We start from the raw sequence: 22,942 nt of genomic DNA on the forward strand, positions 1-22,942 counted from the left end.
CTGCTGTGCACCGGGTGTGTTTTCACTCTGGTAACACAATCAGGCATGTGTGAACATTGTTGAGGATCTAATTTACCACATGTACAAGAACAATAATGTCATTTTGTGTCGGTCAAATTACAACATAAAAACTGCTTATTTACAATCATGGGTGTATTTTGGGAGCTGGATATTGCGCTGCCACACAGCCCTCCAGCTAAACCAATATAGGATTACTATGAAATTCTGTACAAATATCTCCCAGCTCACAGAGAATGAGTACTGACTTTGGGTATTTTCAGACTTTTCATTTTGCACCAGTTCTTAAATGAAATACAGTATATTGACCACTATTGAATGGCTTGCTGTTCATCTGATTTTGTGACTGTTCATCTAGCACCATCACCGGTCATGATAACAGATACAGTGTGCTACTGTATCACTGGTTACACAGCGACATCCTTGATGATTAAGTAAGATTTTTCCCTTCTGAATCTCAGGATATGATTGACAGTGGATGATAACCTGAAGGCTCAGAGGCCATGGTTTCTTTGTGTAGTTTCACACTGAGACATGCATGCACATTCCTGCGCTGACAGAAGAACAAAGCTGCTGCTGTGAGATTAGGTACCTCTGGGATCCCAGTCATTTTCCTGTCTGTATGTGGACAGAGCCTCTAAAGCCTGTGCAGACGAAGACTACAGATGGATAATGGATTTTAGCTAGAGGTCTAACTAATGAAAAGAAATGTTATATGTAGATTCTGAATGACATAAAAATGAAAACTAGTGGAAAAAAATGCAATTACAGAAACTGAAAAGCTTATTCCTTATGACTTGTATTATTATGAGTTAACTGTTAACGCTATAAGGCACTTGGCTTTAGAACTGACACATTAACAAATCCTCCAATTTGACTGGGCTAAACTTTTATGACACGATTGCCCACTGATGTTTACACCAGGAAGAGGGAAGTAGTTTTTAAATTGGACAACCACTTCAGTATGCTGAAGGTTGTGGATGATGCATTTTTTTGACTTCTGTTCAGCACAAGGAAAATGCTGATGCATTTTTTGACTTCTGTTCAGCACAAGGAACACTGGCAGTGTAGAAGTGCAGACAGACACAACATTTCTTGTGGTGAAATCATTGTATCATCTGAGGACAAACTGGATGACCACCATTTCTACCAACTCAGGGCTTCTTTTGTCTGGAATATAACAGCTGGGTGGTAAGAAAGTGCTGTTTAGATACTGTACAGTGAGCAAGTAAAAAGGGACTGGCCTGGGGGGAAGTCAAGAGGTAGGCAGAGATCAGACAAAAGTCCAAAAGAAATGGGCAGATAGGGTGCAGAAGAATAAGCTGGGATGGCACAGACAGTCTGGCAGAGGACAAGTAGAAGTGTACAGGTTAAGTGGCTGAGTCACTGAATGGATGAGAATGAACTATGACATTTAAAAGTGTGTGTTTTTGGGGGGGGTTTAAAGTTATTAGGGTAATTATACTCTTTGTATGGCCCATGACAGATTGACATTAATCAGGTTACATTAATGAGTTTGTGTGGCATATTTCAAGCCAGCAACACATTATCGTGCAGGAACATGCCCTGAACCAAAATCACTTTCGAAGTTTACTCCCACAGGCACGCACATGGAGAAAAGCTCTGCACAGCCAAAACATAAGAAGGCATCTTCACTTTTCTCTGTGTGTTTCCCCCTCAGGCCGATGTTCCAGGAATCCCACTGACTGACAACTTTCATTGTCCTCGTCAGTCTACCTGCTTCTGCAGCACCTCTGCCAGCAGTGTGTGTGTGTGTGTGCGCACTTAGTATTGCTCACATTTTGGGGACCGAAACTGACATACACTCACATGTTAATCACGACTGATTTGAGCCAGCTGGTGTCCCAGGTGTAACATTGATTGGACACTGGCAGTGAAGGCAGCACAGCTCTGAGTCCTGTAAACAACTGACAGCGTGATGCATTCAGGGGCTGCACAGTGATGAGTGCTGTAAGTCAGTAAGTACTCCTCACGGACCCAGTGATGTAGGAGCTGAATAATAATGAACCTGACAAACAGACTGCATACTAAAGATTCAAAGCTGTGGCATTGGGAAGGGAAGGCTGAGGCAGGTTTATAACAGGGCAGAGGTTCCCAATCTTTCAAGATGTGGCCTCATCTGGAGTCGCTTGATGTGGGTTCACCAGTGATTTCTAACACAAGGCATTATTATTTTTTAGCAAAATTAATGAAAGGAGGACTTTACTGATTTTACATATGAAGATGAGATGACAGGGAGTGCAGTGTATGTTGTTTTTGGACCTTGACTTACGCCAAAGGTCTAAAGGTCAGGGAATAAAATTCCTTCTTGTTTCACCTGGCAACTAAAAGAGAGTTGATAACAACCCTTTAAATGTGTTACCCCACAAAGTCAAACATATGTGACAAACAGGCTGATATAAGCTTTGAATGTATTTTTTTAAAATGAAAATGGATTTAATTAATGCAGAGCTCGGACAAGAAATTAGTTTTTCCCCATGAGCGTAATTGTTATCCTTCACACATCTTTGAAAGCAAACCTGTAAATGATATGCAGCACATGAAAGGCGACCGGAGGCAGAGATGATAATTTACTGTACATTTTTTCTAATCCGTATAAAAACACTGTGTGTTCCTGCCTCCGACAGGAATATGAGGCAGAGTTACTGCTGAGCGTGTCTTATCCTCCTCAGTCGTCTACCTGTCGCTTTATTGCTTCAGTCAGATGCTTGTGTGTGTGTATGTTTACAAGGATAAGACAGGCAGCTGTTCAGTCTGAGATTTGCTCTGATACTGTGGGATAGTCAAACAGAGTAGAGCTACATATAGCAGTGTGCACATAAGCTCACGTACTGTTATATAATACACACAAAAATCTGGTGCATTTAAAAGTCACTATAAAGTGACAAGGAATTAGATGAATACATAGTTTCTGTTCTGATTTGCCAATGACAAATGCACTATAGGGTGGCACAGTGGAGCAGTGGTTAATGCTATTACCTCACAGCAAGAAGGTTCCAGGCTTGAGTTCTGGCTGGGGCTGAGTCTGCATGTTCTCCCTGTGCCTATGTGGGTTCTCTCTGGGTGCTCCGGCTTCCTCCCACAGTCCAAAGACATGCAGCTTAGGTTGACTGGTGACTCTAAATTGCTCGTATGAATGTGTGTGGTTGGTTGTCTACACGTCAGCTCTATGATAGACCGGCGACCTGTCCAAGGTGTACCCCGCCTCTTGCCCGATGTCAGCTGGGATTGGCTCCAGCCCCCGCGGCCCTGTTCAGGAACAAGCAGTATACGTAGATAGTGGATGAAATGCACTACAGATAATTTGTGAGGGAACTAGTATAAATGATGGTTTTAAAATCAACACATTAGAGCTCTGGATATTTTGGATTCTAGATGGATTTTAGCTCAGTGTAAAAGAGTCCACATGAGGTTAATGAGGTTAACGATTGAGAGGATTATGTGATTAAAATAAAGTCTGCCTCAAGACATATGCAATTAATTTTTCAAACAGCAACAGATGCAATGTTAAAACATTCAGGGAATGCAGAAATCTGTCATGAGAAAAACACTGGAATAACAGCATGCCCCCCAGCTCCTCAGTTTACTCTTCAGCAGTTTTACAGGGGATATTTGATTGAAGACAGGGATGTACACAGGGAAGACAGATGGTGTGAAAGCGGAAGGATTAAACTAGATCCTTCCTTCCATCGGATGACTCGGTGTGAATGATCACCAGATGATTAAATGCCGTACTGTGGAATTACAGTAGTCCTGTTTTGTTACTGATCAGTTTTGTAACGTCTGAATTGCCCAGTCTTAACAAGTAAACAGTCTTCAACTTATAACTTTTCAGATAATATGACCAACTTGAACACTGGTCTAAATAACAGGCGTACCTGTTTATTTGATAGAGCAAAATCTCATGGTCATACAACACACGAGGCATCTGTCAAAGTTCTTATCAAACAGGTGGTGGCGTTTGCCACAGAAAATATCTGAGCCAACTCTGACAACCTGCTCACATGCAGCATGATAAAATAAAATAAAATAATTCCTTTTCATTTATGACCCTAAACAATTTGTAGTTGCAGAGTTAACTACACAAAAAATTGCAAAAATAAAACCAAATTATAAAAAAAAAAAAAATGAACTACTTGATTCACTATCTAAATACAAATGTGGTTTAACTACCAGTAGCGAGCTACTGCAAAATGTAAAGTACTAGTTTAAATACATGTAGTTCAATACTTGTCAACTCTGCCAAAATGTCAAATTATTCCTTTAAACAAATCTAAAATCCTGAGAGCAGGATTCTGGTAGCGTAGACCTCTGCTAGTAATTCAAGCATGTTTGACTTCCTTGTAAACTCTGATTAGAGACTCTGTTATTCTGTATTTCTGTGATTGCTGGTGAAGAACAAAGGGTATTTCTGTTGCGTGGTCCCTTAAGAAAATTAACATTTATCAAAACAAATCTTAACAACAAATCAATGTAATGGCGGCAGCAGAGCCATTTCAATCTGTTCCATCTGAGTGATTTTCTTTTTTAGTTGTTTGCTAAGGTCATTGCTGAAATAAATATTGGGAAAAATACTGCATGAAAGCTTGAAAGTAACTCCCCACCCCCAGCAAGGACAAACAATCACAAAAGGCCCTGGGGCCAGCTATAAACTCCAAACTGAGCAGATGCTTGACACTAAAATGCAGCACCAGTGCTTCAAAAATGTAGGAGCTATGTGATACAGAAAACCAGGATAAGAAGAGAGGAAGTGACTGTGAGTCCAGAGAGAGCTGCTACTGTCACCACAACCTGTTGCAGATTCACTGACTGATCTTGGGACGCAGCAGGTCACACGCGCTGCTGCTTTAACTTCGTACTTCTTTGCCTGATTCCTCCTCAGTGTTCCAAACAAGTGGTGAAATCAGCGGTGAAATATGTGACCATAATATTTATCTTACTGCTGTTTTTATGGCTTTATCAGAAGTTATTCAGTGGGCAAATGTGCTGTATGTGTGTTTAACCGTTTCTTATGAGCAGCTACTTTTTATAATGCTTATTACTGTAATGAAAATATATCGGGGAGGATCTGCTACACCTGCATTTTACCCTCTGTGGTCATTCTCCTGGATATTTTAATAGCGCTGACACTAAAACTAAGTAGAGTAAGTCCATCATTTAGGTCGCTTTATGAAACTGAAAGCACATTAATCTCTCTTGTTTTTGAAGCCCCTGGGCTTTAATTAATAGGACAGCTGATGAGAAATGTAGGGTTTGAGTAGATGATGATGTGTGGAAGGAAAACACAGCAAAGTTTTGACAAAAGAATTATTATGGTTTTCATGTTTTACCCTATGTTTGTCTATAAAATCAGTCACAACATTTTCAAGAGCCTTTTGTACCATTTGTTCTGTTAACTACATAAAGAATTACGAAAAATAATTAACTATTTGAATCACTATGCAACAATTAATGTAGTGGAAGTATCAGCGAGCTATTATTCTGTACTCCAGTGCCAAACAGAACCACCTGTACTTATGACAAGCTGTACATCTTAGGACATAAATTACAGTGGCAATGAATTGAAAACAACAGATTTCTAAAAATAGATGTTCATATACAGCACAGAAATGACTGGAAAGCAGCTACCTGAATACTAATGAGAATAGCACATCAAATAATCTAAATATTCTCAGGTTTTAACCTTGAGATACCTGGAAACAATTTAATGTATCCATGACCCCTTGTAATCTTGCTGCATGCATTTTATTTGAATAGTTGTGAAGAAGTCAAATGAATCAATAATTTACAAGAAAAAACAAAGATTAGAGAAGATTTTAAAAAATAAAAGCTAGCTTTGTGTATCCAGAAAGTTTCTGTGTATTTCTCCATAGCTAAAGTTATAAGATTTTTATGAGATCACATCCCAGTTTTGATTTGATTCTGCGAGGTACCCAGCTTCGCTGCTTCCTGCTGTACTTGTGCTGTGCACAGCACAAAATCAAATTGAGGTTCCTCATATCATGATGGAAAAAAGGAAAACCTTTTCTTATAACTGTAAAGCAACAAGTTTGTTTGGTTGTACTTATGGACGGAGCCAGGGGGTGGCCAGGGGTGGCCCAGGCCATGTACAGCTGTGATGTCCCTGGCCAGGAGTAAATAAGGAGCGCAGCCAAAATTATCTAAAGAAAGTACTATATGTGTCTAATTGCTTCACAAAATATGGTTTATTATCTCATAGAACTACTTTTTATACCCCCCCCCCACCTGTTGTTCTGTAAAAAGATGCACCAGGTTCTTCTCTGTTGTGCTCCTGATGACAAAATAGCTGCTCAACTAATGTTAACTGTAGTATTAATGTGTTGTTATTCTAGTAACCACAAATGTCACCATATCAACCAGGGCTGAAATGAATTACAGCATTAATCATAGTGTGACCCACTGTGGAGGTCCCACCCCTTTAGCTGGGAAGCATAATGATGCTCTACACCTTGAACAGTGGTGAACTGCATTATAAAGTGTATGCAAATTGTAATGTATGTATGTGTAAATACTGCTCTGGTTAAAATGATTTGTTTAGAAATAGATAAATCTGCAGGACATCTTGATGCTTGAAGTTAAATGATTTGAAACTGCTCAGTTTATCTTTATAAACTGGAATTCTACCGAAGGTTAAAAATTTGGCATTGTCATCTAAATTTGGACCTTAGTTTCTCTGGAAGCTGGAGTCAGACTGTTGCACTTGTCACATTACTAAAGGTTCTGTGTATTTTAGCATTTCATTACAGTATTGTGTGACTCCTTGGGACCCCAAACACATCGTACACTTTCAGTAATTCCAGCACACAAATGGCAAACAGTGCAGGTGACAAAAGTACATATTTTCAAACCTAATTTGAGCATAAAGATTAACCCAGACCATGAATGAATCAGTAAATGTCATGTAATGCTACTGAATCACCATTACGGCAGTGGTTGTGTAGCATGCTGAGGTGCATGCATTTTACAGTGTTCAGATACATTTCTCTGTGTAACGTTCACTCTCATTAAGGACTGTTCTCCAGGCTCATTTTCCAGCTCTTGTGTCGGAGCTACTTAGCATTGTCCTTGCTTCACTTTTGGCCTCTGTTTTCTCTCCCTCCTCTTGTTGCTGTAGCGAGCTTTGCCTTTCCTCTTCTCTCACCCTATTTCCTGTGCCCTTTCCCAAAAGCCCTAGATCTTTCCTCAAAATTACCATTGTAAAATTTTCATCTGATTACAAATGTGACTAGCAGACATTAAAGTCAATTACACAACTTCAGTTGCTCCATTAACATTTGAATCAGAAACTTATCATCATCTGGTACACTCCAGTCAACCGGATCATCCTCCAGATCAATGGATGAATGAATTTCACTTTCACAGTGGGCTGTCACAGTGACTATTTGGCAAAATGCCTGCAGCCTTCAGCCAAAACTGCATTCATGAAATGCTTTTCACTGTTTTATGAGGCTGCTGAAGGTTAGTGGTCTCTAGAATGACATTGAAGAGTTGTATTTACTCAGGCAGACCCACCTCCCAACAGCGCCCTGAAACTGGAGATTAGATTTGACTCCGTGCCAACTTTCTAAAACACAAAAAACACTTTGGAAATTTAAAATGAAACAAAACTGTGCTTTGTTTCTCTACTATGGAGCCTCGTCTCTCACCTCACCGCATACTCATAAACTGATAAACACTTCACAGCAATTGAATTAGTAAATGTTATAAAGTTACATCTCTCCCTTTTTTACATTCTCCCTCCTTTGTTGTGTCTGCTCCTTGTCAGCTCTTCACCATCCACAATCGATTCTTGCACTTTGTTAGCCATGCTAGCAGCACAGCACTGTCAGTCATGGTTGTCTGTCCAAGCCCTGCTCTTGAGACTGAAATATCTCAACAGCTATTATGTGGATTGTCATGAAATTCTGTGCAAATGTTTAAGGTTTCCAGAGAATGAATATTACACAACACAACATAATGTCAGTGTGTTGAGTTGGCCAAGCTGTAGCTTTACTGTTTACCTCACAAACCTCAAAACAAAACATAAAATAATTGCAGCTATAAAAATGTTTCATTGTTGTTTGTGAGTTTTATAAGCCTCTTACAAACTTGCAGCCACCAACACAGCCTCCTGTGCTGTTTTCAGGAGAGTGGGTTTCAGTGAGAATCATTCTTTTACAGTCCATTCTGAAAACCAATGCCAAAGTGCGTGTTTTATTATGCCAAACTATGACTCTGGAGAGGTTGTATTTGAAATCTGTCAATGATAATTAGCAATTCAATGAAAGATGAATGTTTGGTCAACACTCAGTTTGGAAAATCCATGATTATCCAAAATTACATACAGATTGTAAATAGCCCTGCATATAGATCGCTTCACGGTCAGAACCAAGAGGTGGTCAGGGGTGGCACCATCCACCCCTCGAATCTGAGTGGCCAGCCCTGGTGCTGCCCCTGCCAGAGTCAGAATGTGATGTGATGAAAAATTCTTGCCTGCAATAAAGCTAACATTTTTTCTGGAGCTTAGTAAATGGGTGGGGACTGTGCAGCAGTGCTAAAAAAGCACTTTGTGTTTACACAAAATAAACAATTTGATTCTTAACAATGTGTGGCCTATTATTTCATAGAACTAGGGGTTTAATTTAGTTTTTACATGCATTTCAAAGGGGCCACCCCTCCCTGAGTTTGTGCCCCAACCTGGCCACTGTTTTCATGGAAAAATCTAGTTGCATCTCAGAGAGAGGGCCTGTGGTGCCTCAGACCCAGACATGGATGAGTATGCAGTTGAAAGGAAGGAAGGAAGGCCCCATCCTACTTGGCCTTTCCTTTGAGTCAGTGCCTCTAATCGATGCCTGTAGTCTTCAGTATGTTGCATTTCCTTGCTTACAAGGAAGTTTTTTGTTTTTTTTTTGGTTCACAGAGAGCAGACATTCAGCTTAAAAACATTGAGGCAGCACAAATGTGTGTTCATAATGAAAACATTCAGACCTGAAGGGTTATAGGTAATTGCTTCATCCTGTCCTGTGTGGACAATATTAACATTATTCACAGTGCTGCTGTGATAACAAATCCTGTTAATTTGTGCATCAGAGTCAGAGGGTTGATATCACATTCATCTGGAAATTGATCGGCAGGACTCCTCAGCAAAGGCTAAGCTCATCAATATGACTTTAATAAAACAGCTTCTTAATAGCACGTCTTCTTTGTTTGTGCACAACCAGGCTGTGATTCTTTTTACACTGTGGAGAATAAAGTGCGTAGTGTGTTAATTAAGTATGCTTCATACTGCATGCACAGAAGGAATTTATGATACTGCTTGCACAGTTTTTTAAAAATCACTGAGCTGAGGAGCATAAATACGCATGTAAGGCTGCAGTGCTACAGCGGGAGTTAATATAAACAGTGTTTATTACAAACATAAGCATTCAAATAAAAATCTATTTAGTGGAAAAGGAAGCCAAAAAATGCACGTTTCATTGTACAAACGTGAGAGTTACAGTCCTGAGCTTCTAATGATGGAGGAGAAAACTCCTACATCATCTCAGAAAACAGAGAGCACAGCCTATTGACTGCCTCTGGTTATTATAAAATCTTAGTTTTAGATCTTCTCATTTATCTGAGTGTAGAGCTGGAAATTTATGAAAAGTGTCACACTCCATGCCACATACTAATTCAATACAGTACAGTATGTAACACATACATGGTTGACTTACTGGGCCCAAAGGTTTGGTGGGGTATCCCTTGGCCAGCTGTGCTGACTTCCTGGCAGTGACAAGGCTGACAAGCTGATGTTTAGCAGGTTTATGGTTTTCCATATCAGCCGTCTTAGTTTAGTCAGATAGTATGCTAACATTTGTGAAGTGGCACCAAACCAAAGTCTGATTGTTGTTGGGATTTAATCTGGACTACATACACTAGTGTGGTGTGGTTTATTGGTTTGCTATACCTCAAGTGTTAGACCTTCTAATGTATTTGAGTATAAAGATGGGAAAAATTATGTCAGAATAACCTTTGACATTAGGTCTGATTACTATATATTTTTGAAAGGTCACCTCAGTGTTTCACGGTAAGATATTTGTGCTTACTAAGCAAAAATGTCAGGTTTTAAAATATCCATAATTTATAATGTGAAGAAATGTTCAAGGAAACTTAAAAGTCACACTAGTGCCCAATGGCAAATTCAGTTCTATAAATTAAATGCACTGTGTGCTTTTATGAGCCTGTGTGTGACTTTGTGCATGTGTTTGTGCCTGTGGAATTTTTCAGTTTAATTATGGAGTGTGAAGTGAGTTCAGGAGTCAAGATGGATTTAAAGCCTTAGATCGTCTTGAATTTTGGGTAAATGTGCCATTTTGGGAGCATCGCCCTCATTATCAAGGTATATACACTGCATACATCTATATGTTAATTAAAAAAGTGCCTCCTCCCAAAAAGGCGCCCCCGTACCAACATTCAACATTGCATGACTTACCTTCACATTCTTTATTTATAGTTTCACATTTTCAGAAATACACATATTTAGCTTTACCACTGTCATGTCTGTTCATATAAAATAGCTACAGCCAGAATTTAGCTTATCTTAGCATAAAGTTAGTTAGTTAGTTAGCATCAGTTAACACTTTAGATCTTATTTGGTTGTGGTTTCACAATGATTTCTTTGTCTTGGACACAAAATCCATGTTGCTTTCCACTTTGGTTTTAGTGCTTGCAGTTATGTGTATATTATTACAGATTACAGAATTTAATTAGTACAATAATTCTGTTCATTGTTGGTGGAAATAATTTATTTGGATTATCTCTTAAATACATACAATATATGCTGAGACTTGTTGCTGCACATATGAAGTTAGTAAGAGAAGTCAAGATTCCAGCAGATTGAGAATGCCCTGCCATCCCACTTCCATCTCACCCTGAACCACACCCTGCCAGATACACTGGTATAAAACATAAAAAACGTTAGAAAATTAAAACTATTGTCACATTCAGCCAAATTCTGATCATTTTAAATTACGTTACAAGTACTCTGTCTTAGCAGCAGACCCATCTCTCATTTCAAGAGGGTCAGTCAGCGCTCTCCATTTATTCTATCTGGTTACACACACACACACACACACACATACAGGGGAGACAGGAATCCAGGTCCCTTTGTCGTCATCTGTAATAAATGCTTGTGAATAGCCTGCATCCAAGACAAGTTATCTTTCTGATAAGTGGCAGCTGTATTTGCTGTAATCCTGGCTGAACTGGCTCCTCTGCTGTCACTGCTGCTCCAGTGAAATGGTTGTTTTGCCCTGTTGCTGTTTCCCAAAGTGAGGTCCAGTTTGTGGTCATCTTGATGGGCTTCCAGGGTGTCCCTTAAATAAAATGAATGTCAGGGCAGTTTCACTGTTCTTCAGTGGCCAGTGATTAATTACTGAACAGCCTACTGGCCACAGGCCCATGATCCAAGGGGTGAGGGTGGTCACATATGTACCAGATGACTGTTAACATTTTTGCAACGTGAATAAAAAATGTTGAAACGAAAAGAGACAAAATGACCACAAAGAAATGCTAAATAACCACAAAGACACAAACCAGCCACCGAAGCCATGGTGCAACCATTAAAAGTACAGACTCCAACAGACAGTCAGGACTGCTGAAAAGGTCATTGGTGTGAGCCTGCCCTCCATGGAGGACCTGTACACCTCACGGGTCAAAAGGAGGGCGGAGAGGATCTCTGGAGACCCCTCACACCCTGGACACAACCTGTTTGAACCCCATATACATTGTACAGATTATACAGACTCGTACAGGTCTCTAGTTCTTAAGTACTCTGTTTTATCCCTATTTATCTCATTTCAATGAACATTCCTTTGTTGTCTGCATTGTTTACTGTCTGTTTACACTGCTTTTCCTGCATTGTTTGCACTGTTTGTTGATGTTAATACTGCTATTTGGTTATACTACACAGCCTTATGCTGGTTTACTGTTTGCACATTGAGAGCCGATGTGCCAGAGTCAAATTCCTTGTGTGTCCGTCACACCTGGCCAATGAAGCTGATTCTGATTCTCTAAAAGACACAAAATCACAGAGAGATGCAAAAGTGAGTGGAGCTGGAGGAGGAGTAATCGACCAGAAAGTGAAGTGTGTAGGGTCTGAATGGGAGAAGTAATGTTAACAACACTGTGGTGTGTATGAATGACGCAGGTGTCTGCTCCTTACCAGCGCAGCTAAAATCAGCTGAAGCGCCGACGGAGCTGCTCAGACACAAACTGGACCATTTTTCACAGTTATGAATACGATGGGATCCGGTGTCGGTTATTTCATCTGACTGTCCTGTTTTACTTTTGATGCTCGCTGGAAATGACGAAGAACATTATAGTTCGCTGCGTTTTCGTTTTTCTCTGGGCGATGTTGGAGCGGAGCAACATGCAAATTGCTCTACCTGTCACAGGTGAGCTGACAACATAAACTCGTATACTGACATGAAGAAGTACACGTTTATGTTTCATATGCGGCCGAATGAAGTGTGAATAGCACATAGACCTGACACACAAACATAAAGCAGACAGATTGCAATCTTATTAGTCCTAGAGGTTATGTTAGATAAATAAGATATTTTGTAAATGGAGTCTGGGCTGAAAGTTATACCTTCACAAAAAGCGCATTTTTTTCTTTACTGTAAAAGTCATCATCTGTGTAAATGCACTCTAAAGCTGCGAGACAGCTTATTCTTATTCGTAAGAAAATTATTTGGCTGTTAATAATGTCGAGACAGATCGCTGTACGCCACAGAAAAGCATGAGTTAATACTGGATATTTAATACGTAGCAACAGGCCAGGATCTTTCCTCAAGCAGTCCTTTTAGAGCAAGCAAAGGGGACGTCCAGCAGAGTTGGGGGACTATCTATCTATCTATCTATCTATCTATCTATCTAAAGGAGTGTGATTTAATTTTATTCATCATTTCATTGTTATTATTATTTGTGATTCAGATCTAGTAAATTTATATATTAGTGTGGCTCCTTTTACCTTAAAGTCAAAATTCCTTGCATGTTCATTTGGCCGTTAAAGATTATATTAAATGTGATTCTAAAGGTCTGAATTTTACTTTCACACATAGAATATTTTTTCTTATGCTGCAAAAGAAACCAGGTGTTTGTAACTGAAGTTGTTTCTGTGGCTTTCTATGTAACAAATCAGAGCTGTGGAAATTTTCCAAATTATGACACCATTGGAGATACTACAGCCAGTTTATAGAAACATGTGCAACTCAGCAACATGTCAGCTCTGGTCAGCTGCATGAATGCCTAAGAGGCAGTCCAGCAGGGGACTAGCAAGGGAAAGATTTTTTTTTTAAACCATCTAAATCACTGTGGAATGAGATATGCATACTTTTATTCTCTAATATGAGTTAAGTTTCAAAACAGTGGATCTTACATTTCTCAGTTCATAACACAGGCTTTTTGTTATAACTTTGTAGTCTCCAAGCCCACGACAAGATAACTCAGATTACTTCTGATTACTTGAAAAAGCACCTCCAGAGCCATGAAGTACATACAGTTATTTTAAAAGCTGAACAGAACAGTATGACAGGTGCTGATTGTGGAATGAAGAGCAGTGATTGGTTCGCAGATGGGAGAGGTCTGAATGAAGAGAGATAAAAATTGATGTCGATCCATTTTAAAAATAAAAATTTTTTTCTCTGACAGAGATATAAAATATTAATGTAGTCACAATGTGATTATTCATTCCTGCCAGCAGTTTGAGGATGCAGCTTAGGCACCTAATAAGTCACCCCATTGTATGAAAAATCCATAATAACCTTTAATTAGAGGCGAGTTCCTCTGCATCTGGGCCCTGTGTCTAAAAGAGGTGCAATAAGCGTTACCTTAAAGCTGCTATTATCAGCTTTGGTTCGCAGATGGGTGAGGTCTGAATGAAGAGAGATAAAAATTGATGTCGATCCATTTTAAAAATAAAAATTGGGTCCTCCTAACAATGTCAGGAACTTCGTTCTCAGTGCTGACTTGGAGAAAGTGGTGATCCTTACATTACAGGTGTCCACAACTAATTAAGACATTTTGACTTCCAGGCTAAATTACAGATCCCAAAAAGGCTGACATGGAATGTATAGTATTTTTACTTTAATTTTGCTGTTTCACTTTTCTGCAGGAAATCTGCAAACATTTAACAGGTGCCAGCACAACATGCAGTTTATTTGTGAAATGTTTAGAGACTGGAAAGCATGTTTAATGTCAACATGTGTTGGGCTCTGTAAACTGCATAGCCTCCTATGCAGTTTACAGAGCATATTATTCATTCCTCTGTGCAGCTCTACAGTGTGGCATATGGCCTTGGCACAGCTTGAAACCAACTAAATGGTGGTTCTGGGGGAGTGCTGAACATACTCAGTTCTCTCTCTCTCTCTCTCTCTCACACACACACACACACACACACACACACACACATATACATTCACACACACTTTTCCTCTCAGGAATGCAAAGATGAAGCTATTCCTTCACATTGCCTTCATCAACTCCAATCTAACCATCATGTCTCCTCATCTCTCTGTCTCATTATTCCCTTATAGCTTCTTTCTTTTGATGCCATGTAAACATAATATCCAGAGGGGTTCACTTTGTTGAAGGTTTTGCCTTTTCCCTCCGTACCATCTTTCTCTTCTTGTACTCGATAAGTTATTGGTGTTTCATTAAAATGTTGGCTGATGCATCTTTGTCTGATTGCGCTGCTCTCTCCCTGTTTATTTTCATACTGCTTTATTTTCTGCCTCCCTATAAAGTTTTAATGACTATGGGTCCATTGCTGCAATAAAAACAGGTCTGTTCAGTGAAGAAGCAAATTGAAATGACAGAGAAGTGTGAATGATATAGGAGGAGTGAAGCAATAAAGATGTGCACATCATGTAGGGGACTTTTAAAATTGACTGTGCAGTGAATTCATTTTCATATCTCATTCTCAATCCAATTTACTCTAATAACTCATGTCAGTGTGTTAGTCATTTATAACAGCTAATGCTATAAGACTAAGATATCATAAACTCCAGGTATCAAATCTTCTAAAAGTAACATGAAGTGAGCAACATTATTAAGAAAACCTTGGTAGTTTCCAGGAGGAACAGATGAGTGAGTCACCAGACATATTGGACCCATATCTGATGGTGCAGGATGGTGCTTGTAGGTACAATTGATTCTTTTCTTTGAATTGATTCCAGTAAGAATACTTTTTAAGACAAAATGGAGCACAAATACTTCTGAGAAATAATGAAGGGTGTGATGGAGAGACCAGTATGTGATCACTCAAGTGGATTAGCTTTCTATTTTTCTCTCTGCACCACTTCTTTTTTCACTGATGTATATATGTGTGTGTGTGTGTGTGTGTGTATATATATATATAGTATAAATCTCACACTGGTTTCATGGGAAAAATCAACTCCTGTTCCCTGCTATGTGTTCTCAGCACAGTGTTTTTTGATGTTTTGTGTGCGTTGTACAGCAAATTGTTCTCAGGACTCCAGTGTTATGCATGAAATGATTCCTCACATACCCGTTACTGCCTCTCATTTTTTAAATGAATGCTTCCACAAGGACAGTACGGTAACTGTATCAGTGATAATAATAAAATCAGCCTTGCCTTAGGTTTCCTAAATTGGTGCCCCTTTTTTCTCTGACAGAGATATAAAATATTAATGTAGTCACAATGTGATTATTCATTCCTGCCAGCAGTTTGAGGATGCAGCTTAGGCACCTAATAAGTCACCCCATTGTATGAAAAATCCATGATAACCTTTAATTAGAGGCGAGTTCTTCTGCATCTGGGCCCTGTGTCTGAAAGAGGTGCAATAAGCGTTACCCTGATCAAATGACTGTAAAGTAAAAGGTGATGCTCATAGTGACAAACCCAGGGAGAATTATCACCAGACTAGTTTTCTTCAGTTTTACATCTTTTAACCTACGACGATGAGAAATGAAGCCAGTGTGGAAGTGTCAAAACCTGCAGTTTTTCGAATGACCACTTGAGGCTGGCTCCAAAATGGAGTCAATCTCACTTTCCATGTTAAAGTGTCCAACTTTACAGCAGAAATTTTTGTATAACTTGCCTGTTTCAATTATTTTGAGACTAAAAGTTACATAAAATAAAGGGTGTGGCCACTTTGACTAACAGGTGGCAGGGTCCCACCATAGGTGGCTGGCCGCTAGCAGTTTAGAGAGCTCCACTCACACCCCACCTCTTTGCCTTTTTTTGGATTAGCTGTAGCAGGCATTGTGCAGCACTACCAAGATGGCAACAGTCAGACTTAAGCTTCAGAACCACTTTTCAGAAAACCAATGAGTAGCATCTTGGTGGGTTTGTCCATCTTTTATATACAGTCAATGCTTTTTAAGTTATTATTTTGGTTGGTATGGCTGCAGATTTGCTGTTGTGATTCACCTCTCATCAGTGCCTTTTCCAGATGCAGTGCAGGATGGCTTTAACAAAACAGCTCTGAAAACCTACCACCCTACCTAGCACCAGAAAGCAGACACACACAGTTGGTGATTACAGAAGCCAGTAAACACAACTAAAGAGACAGATGTCTCCCTTAGGAGTTGGTGGAGCCCATAAAGGAGAGTAAATATTGGATTTATGTTCATATAGTGTCCAGAAACATGGTGGGCAGTATCTGCTAAATTAGCCACTCTTTGCTAACAAGTTTCCTATATCAAAATAAACAGAGAATGTTGTTTCAGTTGCCCCCAAGTAGCAAAAGAGTTAAAGGCTGTATAATAACAATGATTTTGAAAAATAATCACTAGTAAACCTGTCAAAAAAAAGAATGACATGAGTTTCACACAGCACCTGCATATTAAAATGTCACAGCTGTTTTCCTCCTGTTGTGCACAGCTTCGACCTGCTGTGAAGGGGATATACTCCTTTTGCTGGACTCTTCAGGAAGTGTATCAAACTATGAGTTCGTACGCATGTTGTGCTTTGCTGCTCACCTGCTTCGTCCCTTCTCACTGGGTTGTGGCTTCATAAGAGTCGGGCTGCTGCAGGTGGGCACCAACCCTGTCCTGGAGTTTGGCCTGGACGTCCACAACAATCAGGACAGTCTGCAGAAAGCCCTGCAGAGTGTCAGCCAGCTGCAGGGAGACACCAACACTAAGGCAGCACTCGAGGTGGCTCAGCAACTCCTGACAGAGGAGAACATACCAAAGATACTGCTTTGGCTGACTGATGGCGTCCAGCCTGGAGATGTTGACGAGTCGATGTCTGAGCTGAAACAGCAGGGAGTTTCTGTGTTAATTGTGTCTATGGCACATGGCAACTTTGATGTGTTACAACGTGTTGTGACACCTCCTCTGGAGTCACACCTCTACTCAGTGGACATTGATGACATCGACCTCATCACAGAGGACCTGAGGGAGGCCATCCTCAGTATGTGTGTGTGCATGTATTTGTGTTTCAAATGTTAGGGTTAGTACAGTAGAAGCACTTGCACTATGATGGCTATGAATTATTTTTGACTGAAAAGTGATTTTTTTAACCAAAATTTTTTATTTTATCTCTCTCTGCCTTGATCTCTCTTCACCCCATCTCATCTTATTTACAGAAATTATCCATGTAGGACGGCTGCGTGCGGTTCACTTGACTTCCCACAGTGCTGTGCTGCTGTGGTGTCCTGTTCTGAGTGCAGGCAGTGGGTGCTATGAACTCTGGTATAATGTTATGTCGATGGCTGACTCTGAGACCAGACGCACTCTCCCAGGCAATTCCAGCATGATAAAGCTGATCAACCTGCAGCCTGATACCACCTACACTGCTTTCCTCCACCCAAAGTCCAACCAGAGGCTGTTTAACACGCTCTCTGTTAACTTCACCACACTTCCTGGTGAGAGCATCTAAAAGGGATTTCCTCTATGAAAACATATATTTTTTACTGCACTTAAACATGAAAGAGGGGAAGAAGTTTTACCACAAGCTCCCCTCAGTTATGAAGCATTTGAGCATTTTTCACCATCTTCCTCAAAAGATGGAGTTCGAAGTCATCATGGAATTGTAGAGCGTATTCACTAGATTCCGTAACCCACACCTATCTTAAATTCACTACTACAGTCATTCATTATAGTCAGTCTGAATGGGATGCTGTTAGGCATTATCTCACCAGTGTCTCTTCTTCCTGTGCTCGCCTCAGATGTTTTAAGTCCAGTGGTGGTCTCCGTGTCGGACTCCGGCCCTCATCAGATTCGTGTGAGCTGGTGTCCCCTGCAGCCAGCTCAGGTCCAGAGCTACATAGTGGAGTATGGAGCTATTCCAAGTGGCCGTGTCCAGACTGTGATGTTACCCAGCCAGGAAAACTCTAGATTACTGACTGGCCTGGACCCGGGTACTGAGTACTTGGTCACAGTCAGTGCTCTGTATGTGACTGGAGAACAAAAAGCCATTTCAGTGAGGGCATGCACTCAGGAGGCTACTCTTTCAGTTTGACATTTACTATGTTGCATGTCCCTGTGCATTAGTGAGTTTGTGTCTCCTCCTAGATAATCAGTTGTCTTTGCTGAAAAGCATCATATTTGTTGTTTATTTCTCTTTAGTGAAAGCTGACCTTTAGAAGTTGCCAATTTAAAGTTATCTTGTGCATCAATCATACTTTCTTTCACGCTGTATCAGCTTCACTTTACTGAGTTGTTTAAATCTTACTCTTATTTTCTTCTTTGTTGTACCCGCGGCAGTTCAGCCTGCTCTGGCTGACCTTCGGCTAACCATAGTGGAGCCACAGGAGGTGCAGGTAACATGGCAGGCCAGTCAGGAAGGCTTGAAAGGCTACTGGCTGAGCTGGGAGAAAGAAAATTCACATGAGTCCCCCTCAAAGGCACCCATCTTCTCCATCTACCTGCCTCCTACCTCTCATTCAACACGGCTCACACATGTTGCCCCGAGCAGCCAAGTGTGTGTGTCCCCGGTATATGGCTCAGGCAGAGGAGGCGGATTATGCTGCACTGCAGAGAGTCAAACAGGTTAGCTGAGCTGAATATTATCATGCTTCTTTCTTAATTCCTGACATTAGGTTTATACATAGCAAATTTGTTTCATCAGAGGATGTGTAATTTCCGGTTTCTCTTCTTCCTGATAGATTGCAGCCAGTGAAGTTCACAGACTGAATCTGCAGCAATCAGGCAGCTGCATTTAAAAAACAGATTAATTCCAGCATTTTAATGTTTTTCTTTAGTTAAAAGTTTCACCTTGAAATAAATTATAGTGACAGAACAGGCTGTATTGCATCGCCTAGCCTTTGCCTTCACAGTGGCTGAGCAAATATCGACCAAAATTACATCTGTTTTGCCTGCAAATGAAAATATCACCAACTTTTAAAAAAAGATGTGTAGCACAGCATTCCACATTTGTTTGTAGGTAGGTAGACAGCATACACAGGCTGCCTACCTAGGAACTGTTATTGAAAATAGGCTGTAATGTCAAAGTAGTGTTACATACTGCAATTAAAAACATATTGCTTGAAATGAAGTTAAAATGTCCATTTTGCCTTAAATATATTTAAAATCCTTAAATGTTAAGTATGGTCCTGCCCTGTATTTACCTTCCTGTCTAAAATGTAAATAATTGGTATTACCTGTCAATAAATCCTTTTAAATTAAAACCTATAAATTATATTTTCTGAACCAAGACATCTACAATTTACAAATATTTATTATTATTATTATTTTTGCAATATTAGTTTTACCAGGAATGTTATTAAATGAACTGATATTAGTCCAAATGATGAAAAGTTTTGAATGCCAAGTTAGAGGACTGCAGCATCACCTGGTGTTGTTTATATTAGTCTGGCATAGCAGTTGTACTGACTGGTGCTTTAAATGACTGATCTATTGAAATGTGTAAAAGCAGTGTTAATTTGTGAAAGTGATCCAAATATATTAGTATATCAAAACTGTAACACACAGTGGTATTAGTGCAAAATCATTTTTCCTAAAATCCAGTGTGGGGCAGCACCGACTAACAAAAACAATGTTCATAATGATGCATGCTGGGAAATATTTCATTTTGACCATTTTTAATGACCAAATTTCTTGCTTGTTATGCACCATATGTTGGCCCTCATGTGACTTCACTGGCTAGATTGTTGATTATATGGGTGGCACAGTGATGTGGTGGTTAGTACCATTGCCTCACAACAAGAAAGTGTGTGTTCAAACCTCACGGTTGACTGGGGCCTCCAGCCTCCTGCAGTCCGGAAATGTTCTGATATTGAAGTTGATCAGGATTAAGTCAGGAAAAGTGTTTTTTTTTTTCTGCCAATGAATGGTGTTTTTCTGCATTGATGTCAGTGACAAAACACAGGGAGAATGTGATCCTTGTAAAGCTCAAACAAGATTGTTGTATCTTATATTATTGGCTCTTCAGATCAGAGAAAATCCCTTTCTGCATAAGCATCCTGTTTCTTTTCACTGCTCATAAGTATTCAGTGTTGATAACAAATATGTAGTGTGAGTATATATTTTCTTTAAAATGTTTTATATTTAACTTTATATGCTACTGAATTTTGGTAAGATGTTTCTCTAGGCATTTTAAACAAGCCAAAGGTTTCTGTAAAATGTCTTCACAGTATCCATTTTCATTTCTTTTATTAGGAGGGAATAAAAAGCTCTGCATTAAAATGTTTTGTTGTGTCTGGTATTTGGTAGTTTATGGGGCCATCTAGTGGCTGTTTTAAATGGTAAATGTTCATGTCATCCAATCAAGTGACAAATGATTCATGGTGATGATTAGCATTCATGCTAATATAGATTTTATTTTTTATTTCTTAAGCACACCCAAACCCATGAATGTAACATTCAAAGAGGGACATGCAAAATAAGTTGAACTTTAAAATGCTGTTTAACTGGCTCTGAGTGAATGTAATGGGTAGGACTGAAAAGTGCTTGGTCACTCAAAGATGTTCTATGTTTCAGATTATCTTACAGTTGCTTTCAAATAATGCAGCCATGGGTTTTGTCTTACTGGTATACATATGAAGACTTTGCTGTCTTTAACGGTAAATAAAAAGGCTAACCTTACTCTTAAATGTTTGTTGCATGAACTCACTTCTTGTCATCGTCCCTAAATCAGTTTTTGACATGTGGGTGTTTGTATCAGACAATCTGTGGACCTCTCACACCATAAACAGGAATAACACTCCTAGAAACTTCACATGTCCCTAATGGGGGCTTGACTTAATCTCTGATAATGAACGAATCTGATTGGCAGGCTTGTTCCTTGTCAAGTTAGTGACCAATTTGATTTGTGACCTTTGTGGTTTGAAAATGCTAAATAACAAGTGGACAAAACAGTGTCATATACTGCTACATACATGATATGAAGTATTGGCCTTAGTAAGGTTTCAGTGTTTCTTGGCACCCACCTCTAGCCTAGTGAGAGTCAAAATACACTGTAAGATTAAAGTCCAGTCCATTTTATTTGTATAGCCAATATCACAAAGTACGCATTTGCCTCAAGAGTCTTTAAATCAATATAACACCACCTGTCCTCAAATAATGTAACACCATCTGTCCCACACCTCGAATATAAACCCTTTAAAGGGAAAAAGTGATATCAAATTTCTTGTTCATTTTCTGAAAACTCACCCACATGCAAGTACATACATGAAAACAAAAAGTCTTCCGCTTTGATTAGCATAGTGGCATGATGAATCAAGCTGCAAAGAAAGCAAATTTCATTCAGGGATGCTGATTAATCTCTTGTGTTTCATTAAACATGAACCCCAGGTTCCCTGAGGCATAAAGCAAAGTTCTGCTTTGTGGCTTTCTGACAGCCCAGTAGGGGCTGTCTCACCAGAACATAGCACATAGACACCTCTGCTGTCAGTTTTGTTGTCACATTGACACAAGTTGAATCACCTTCTTCCATAGACCCTACGGAGCATCTTAAAAGACGGCACCTGCAAAACTAAACAGTCATGTGATTAAACTGGCACTCGGCTTATTGGGGGATAAAACCATGAAGATGAAGCATGCTGTCAGACTATTCATCAGCTGTTAAAACTGATTCACAGCATAAGTTGTTGAGACAATGCCTACAATAAACGATACACTGAAGGACAAAAAAAAAGCTTGAAGAGATGACATTTGGTGACCTTGAGACCCCTGCACAAACTTCCTTTTACATCATCCTGCTGATAATTGGCATCCTGGGTAACTCCACTGTGGTCGGGGTGCTTGGTAGGACTATACTTATGGACCATGGTGGGGCAAGCAAAACGGACATCATCATTGCTAACATGGCGCTGTCCAATCTGCTGGTGTCTTTGATGAGGAACACAGTGCTTGCTATTTCAGATATGGAACTCAAGGTATGTCTTCAGGATCAATAGTTCTTAAGAGTGCCATTGAGGCACCCTTTAATTTACTCACAGGTTATGATGATCAGACTTTTTTGTACCATCTACTATACTATATATACTATATATATATAATTATTATACATAATTGATTCAACTTGTGTCAATGTGACAACAAAACTGACAGCAGAAGTGTCTATGTGCTACGTTCTGGTGAGACAGCCCCTGTTGGGCTGTCAGAAAGCCCCATATGTCAAATGAGATGTCCATTTACTTGGTGAAGCACTTTCTTCAACACTTCACTTTCTTTCACAAGATATTTGTTTCACATTTGTGAATGCAGACCCACTTCTTGCTTACAGCTGCAGGTATCCAAAATGCTGTGCCAGCTCCTGATGGGTTTCTGGGTGTGGCTCCGATCAGTCAATGTGTGGTCAACGTTCTTCCTCAGTGCATTCCACCTCCTAACCTTGAGGCGAGTGGCTCCTACTTTTGAGAACAGTCACAAGCCCAGGGGTGTTCCTAAAACCCTACTGCTGGGTCTTCTCCTCATCTGGCTTCTCACC

The 22,942-nt window shown here is 39.8% G+C and overlaps 2 protein-coding genes across 4 annotated transcripts in view; both read left to right on the top strand.

Annotated features, from left to right (window-relative positions):
* Positions 1-12,221: 12,221 nt before the first annotated feature.
* Positions 12,222-19,700, top strand: LOC109964492 (von Willebrand factor A domain-containing protein 1). Of its 3 annotated transcripts, XM_020607819.1 has the most exons (6): positions 12,222-12,473; positions 16,928-17,461; positions 17,637-17,915; positions 18,219-18,410; positions 18,757-19,041; positions 19,158-19,700. In XM_020607819.1, exons 1-6 carry the CDS (start codon positions 12,383-12,385, stop codon positions 19,169-19,171), a joined length of 1,395 nt encoding a protein of 464 aa, XP_020463475.1. In that variant the 5' UTR covers positions 12,222-12,382; the 3' UTR covers positions 19,172-19,700. The 3 variants fall into 3 exon arrangements, with proteins under 3 accessions (XP_020463475.1, XP_020463478.1, XP_020463477.1); XM_020607822.1 differs by lacking the exon at positions 19,158-19,700 and having other exon boundaries at positions 18,219-18,472; positions 18,757-18,874; XM_020607821.1 differs by lacking the exon at positions 19,158-19,700 and having other exon boundaries at positions 18,219-18,542; positions 18,757-18,832.
* A 2,457-nt stretch (positions 19,701-22,157) lies between these two features.
* The window catches only part of ora3.1 (olfactory receptor class A related 3, tandem duplicate 1), a 2,176-nt gene continuing 1,391 nt past the window's right edge, over positions 22,158-22,942 (top strand). The window contains 2 exon segments of the mRNA XM_020607749.1: positions 22,158-22,388; positions 22,739-22,941. Of these exon segments, the coding sequence (XP_020463405.1) occupies positions 22,158-22,388; positions 22,739-22,941 (434 nt within the window).

Source organism: Monopterus albus, unplaced genomic scaffold (assembly GCF_001952655.1).
Source record: "Monopterus albus unplaced genomic scaffold, M_albus_1.0 scaffold89.1, whole genome shotgun sequence".
In the NCBI taxonomy this organism is placed as follows: Eukaryota; Metazoa; Chordata; class Actinopteri; order Synbranchiformes; family Synbranchidae; genus Monopterus; species Monopterus albus.

Bases quoted from the DNA above. Each gene is read 5' to 3' on its own strand.
- LOC109964492 (XM_020607819.1), top strand. From the start codon at position 12,383: ATGACGAAGAACATTATAGTTCGCTGCGTTTTCGTTTTTCTCTGGGCG. The intron at 12,474-16,927 runs GTGAGCTGACAA...TGTTGTGCACAG, and splicing joins AATTGCTCTACCTGTCACAG to CTTCGACCTGCTGTGAAGGG. The intron at 17,916-18,218 runs GTGAGAGCATCT...TGCTCGCCTCAG, and splicing joins TAACTTCACCACACTTCCTG to ATGTTTTAAGTCCAGTGGTG.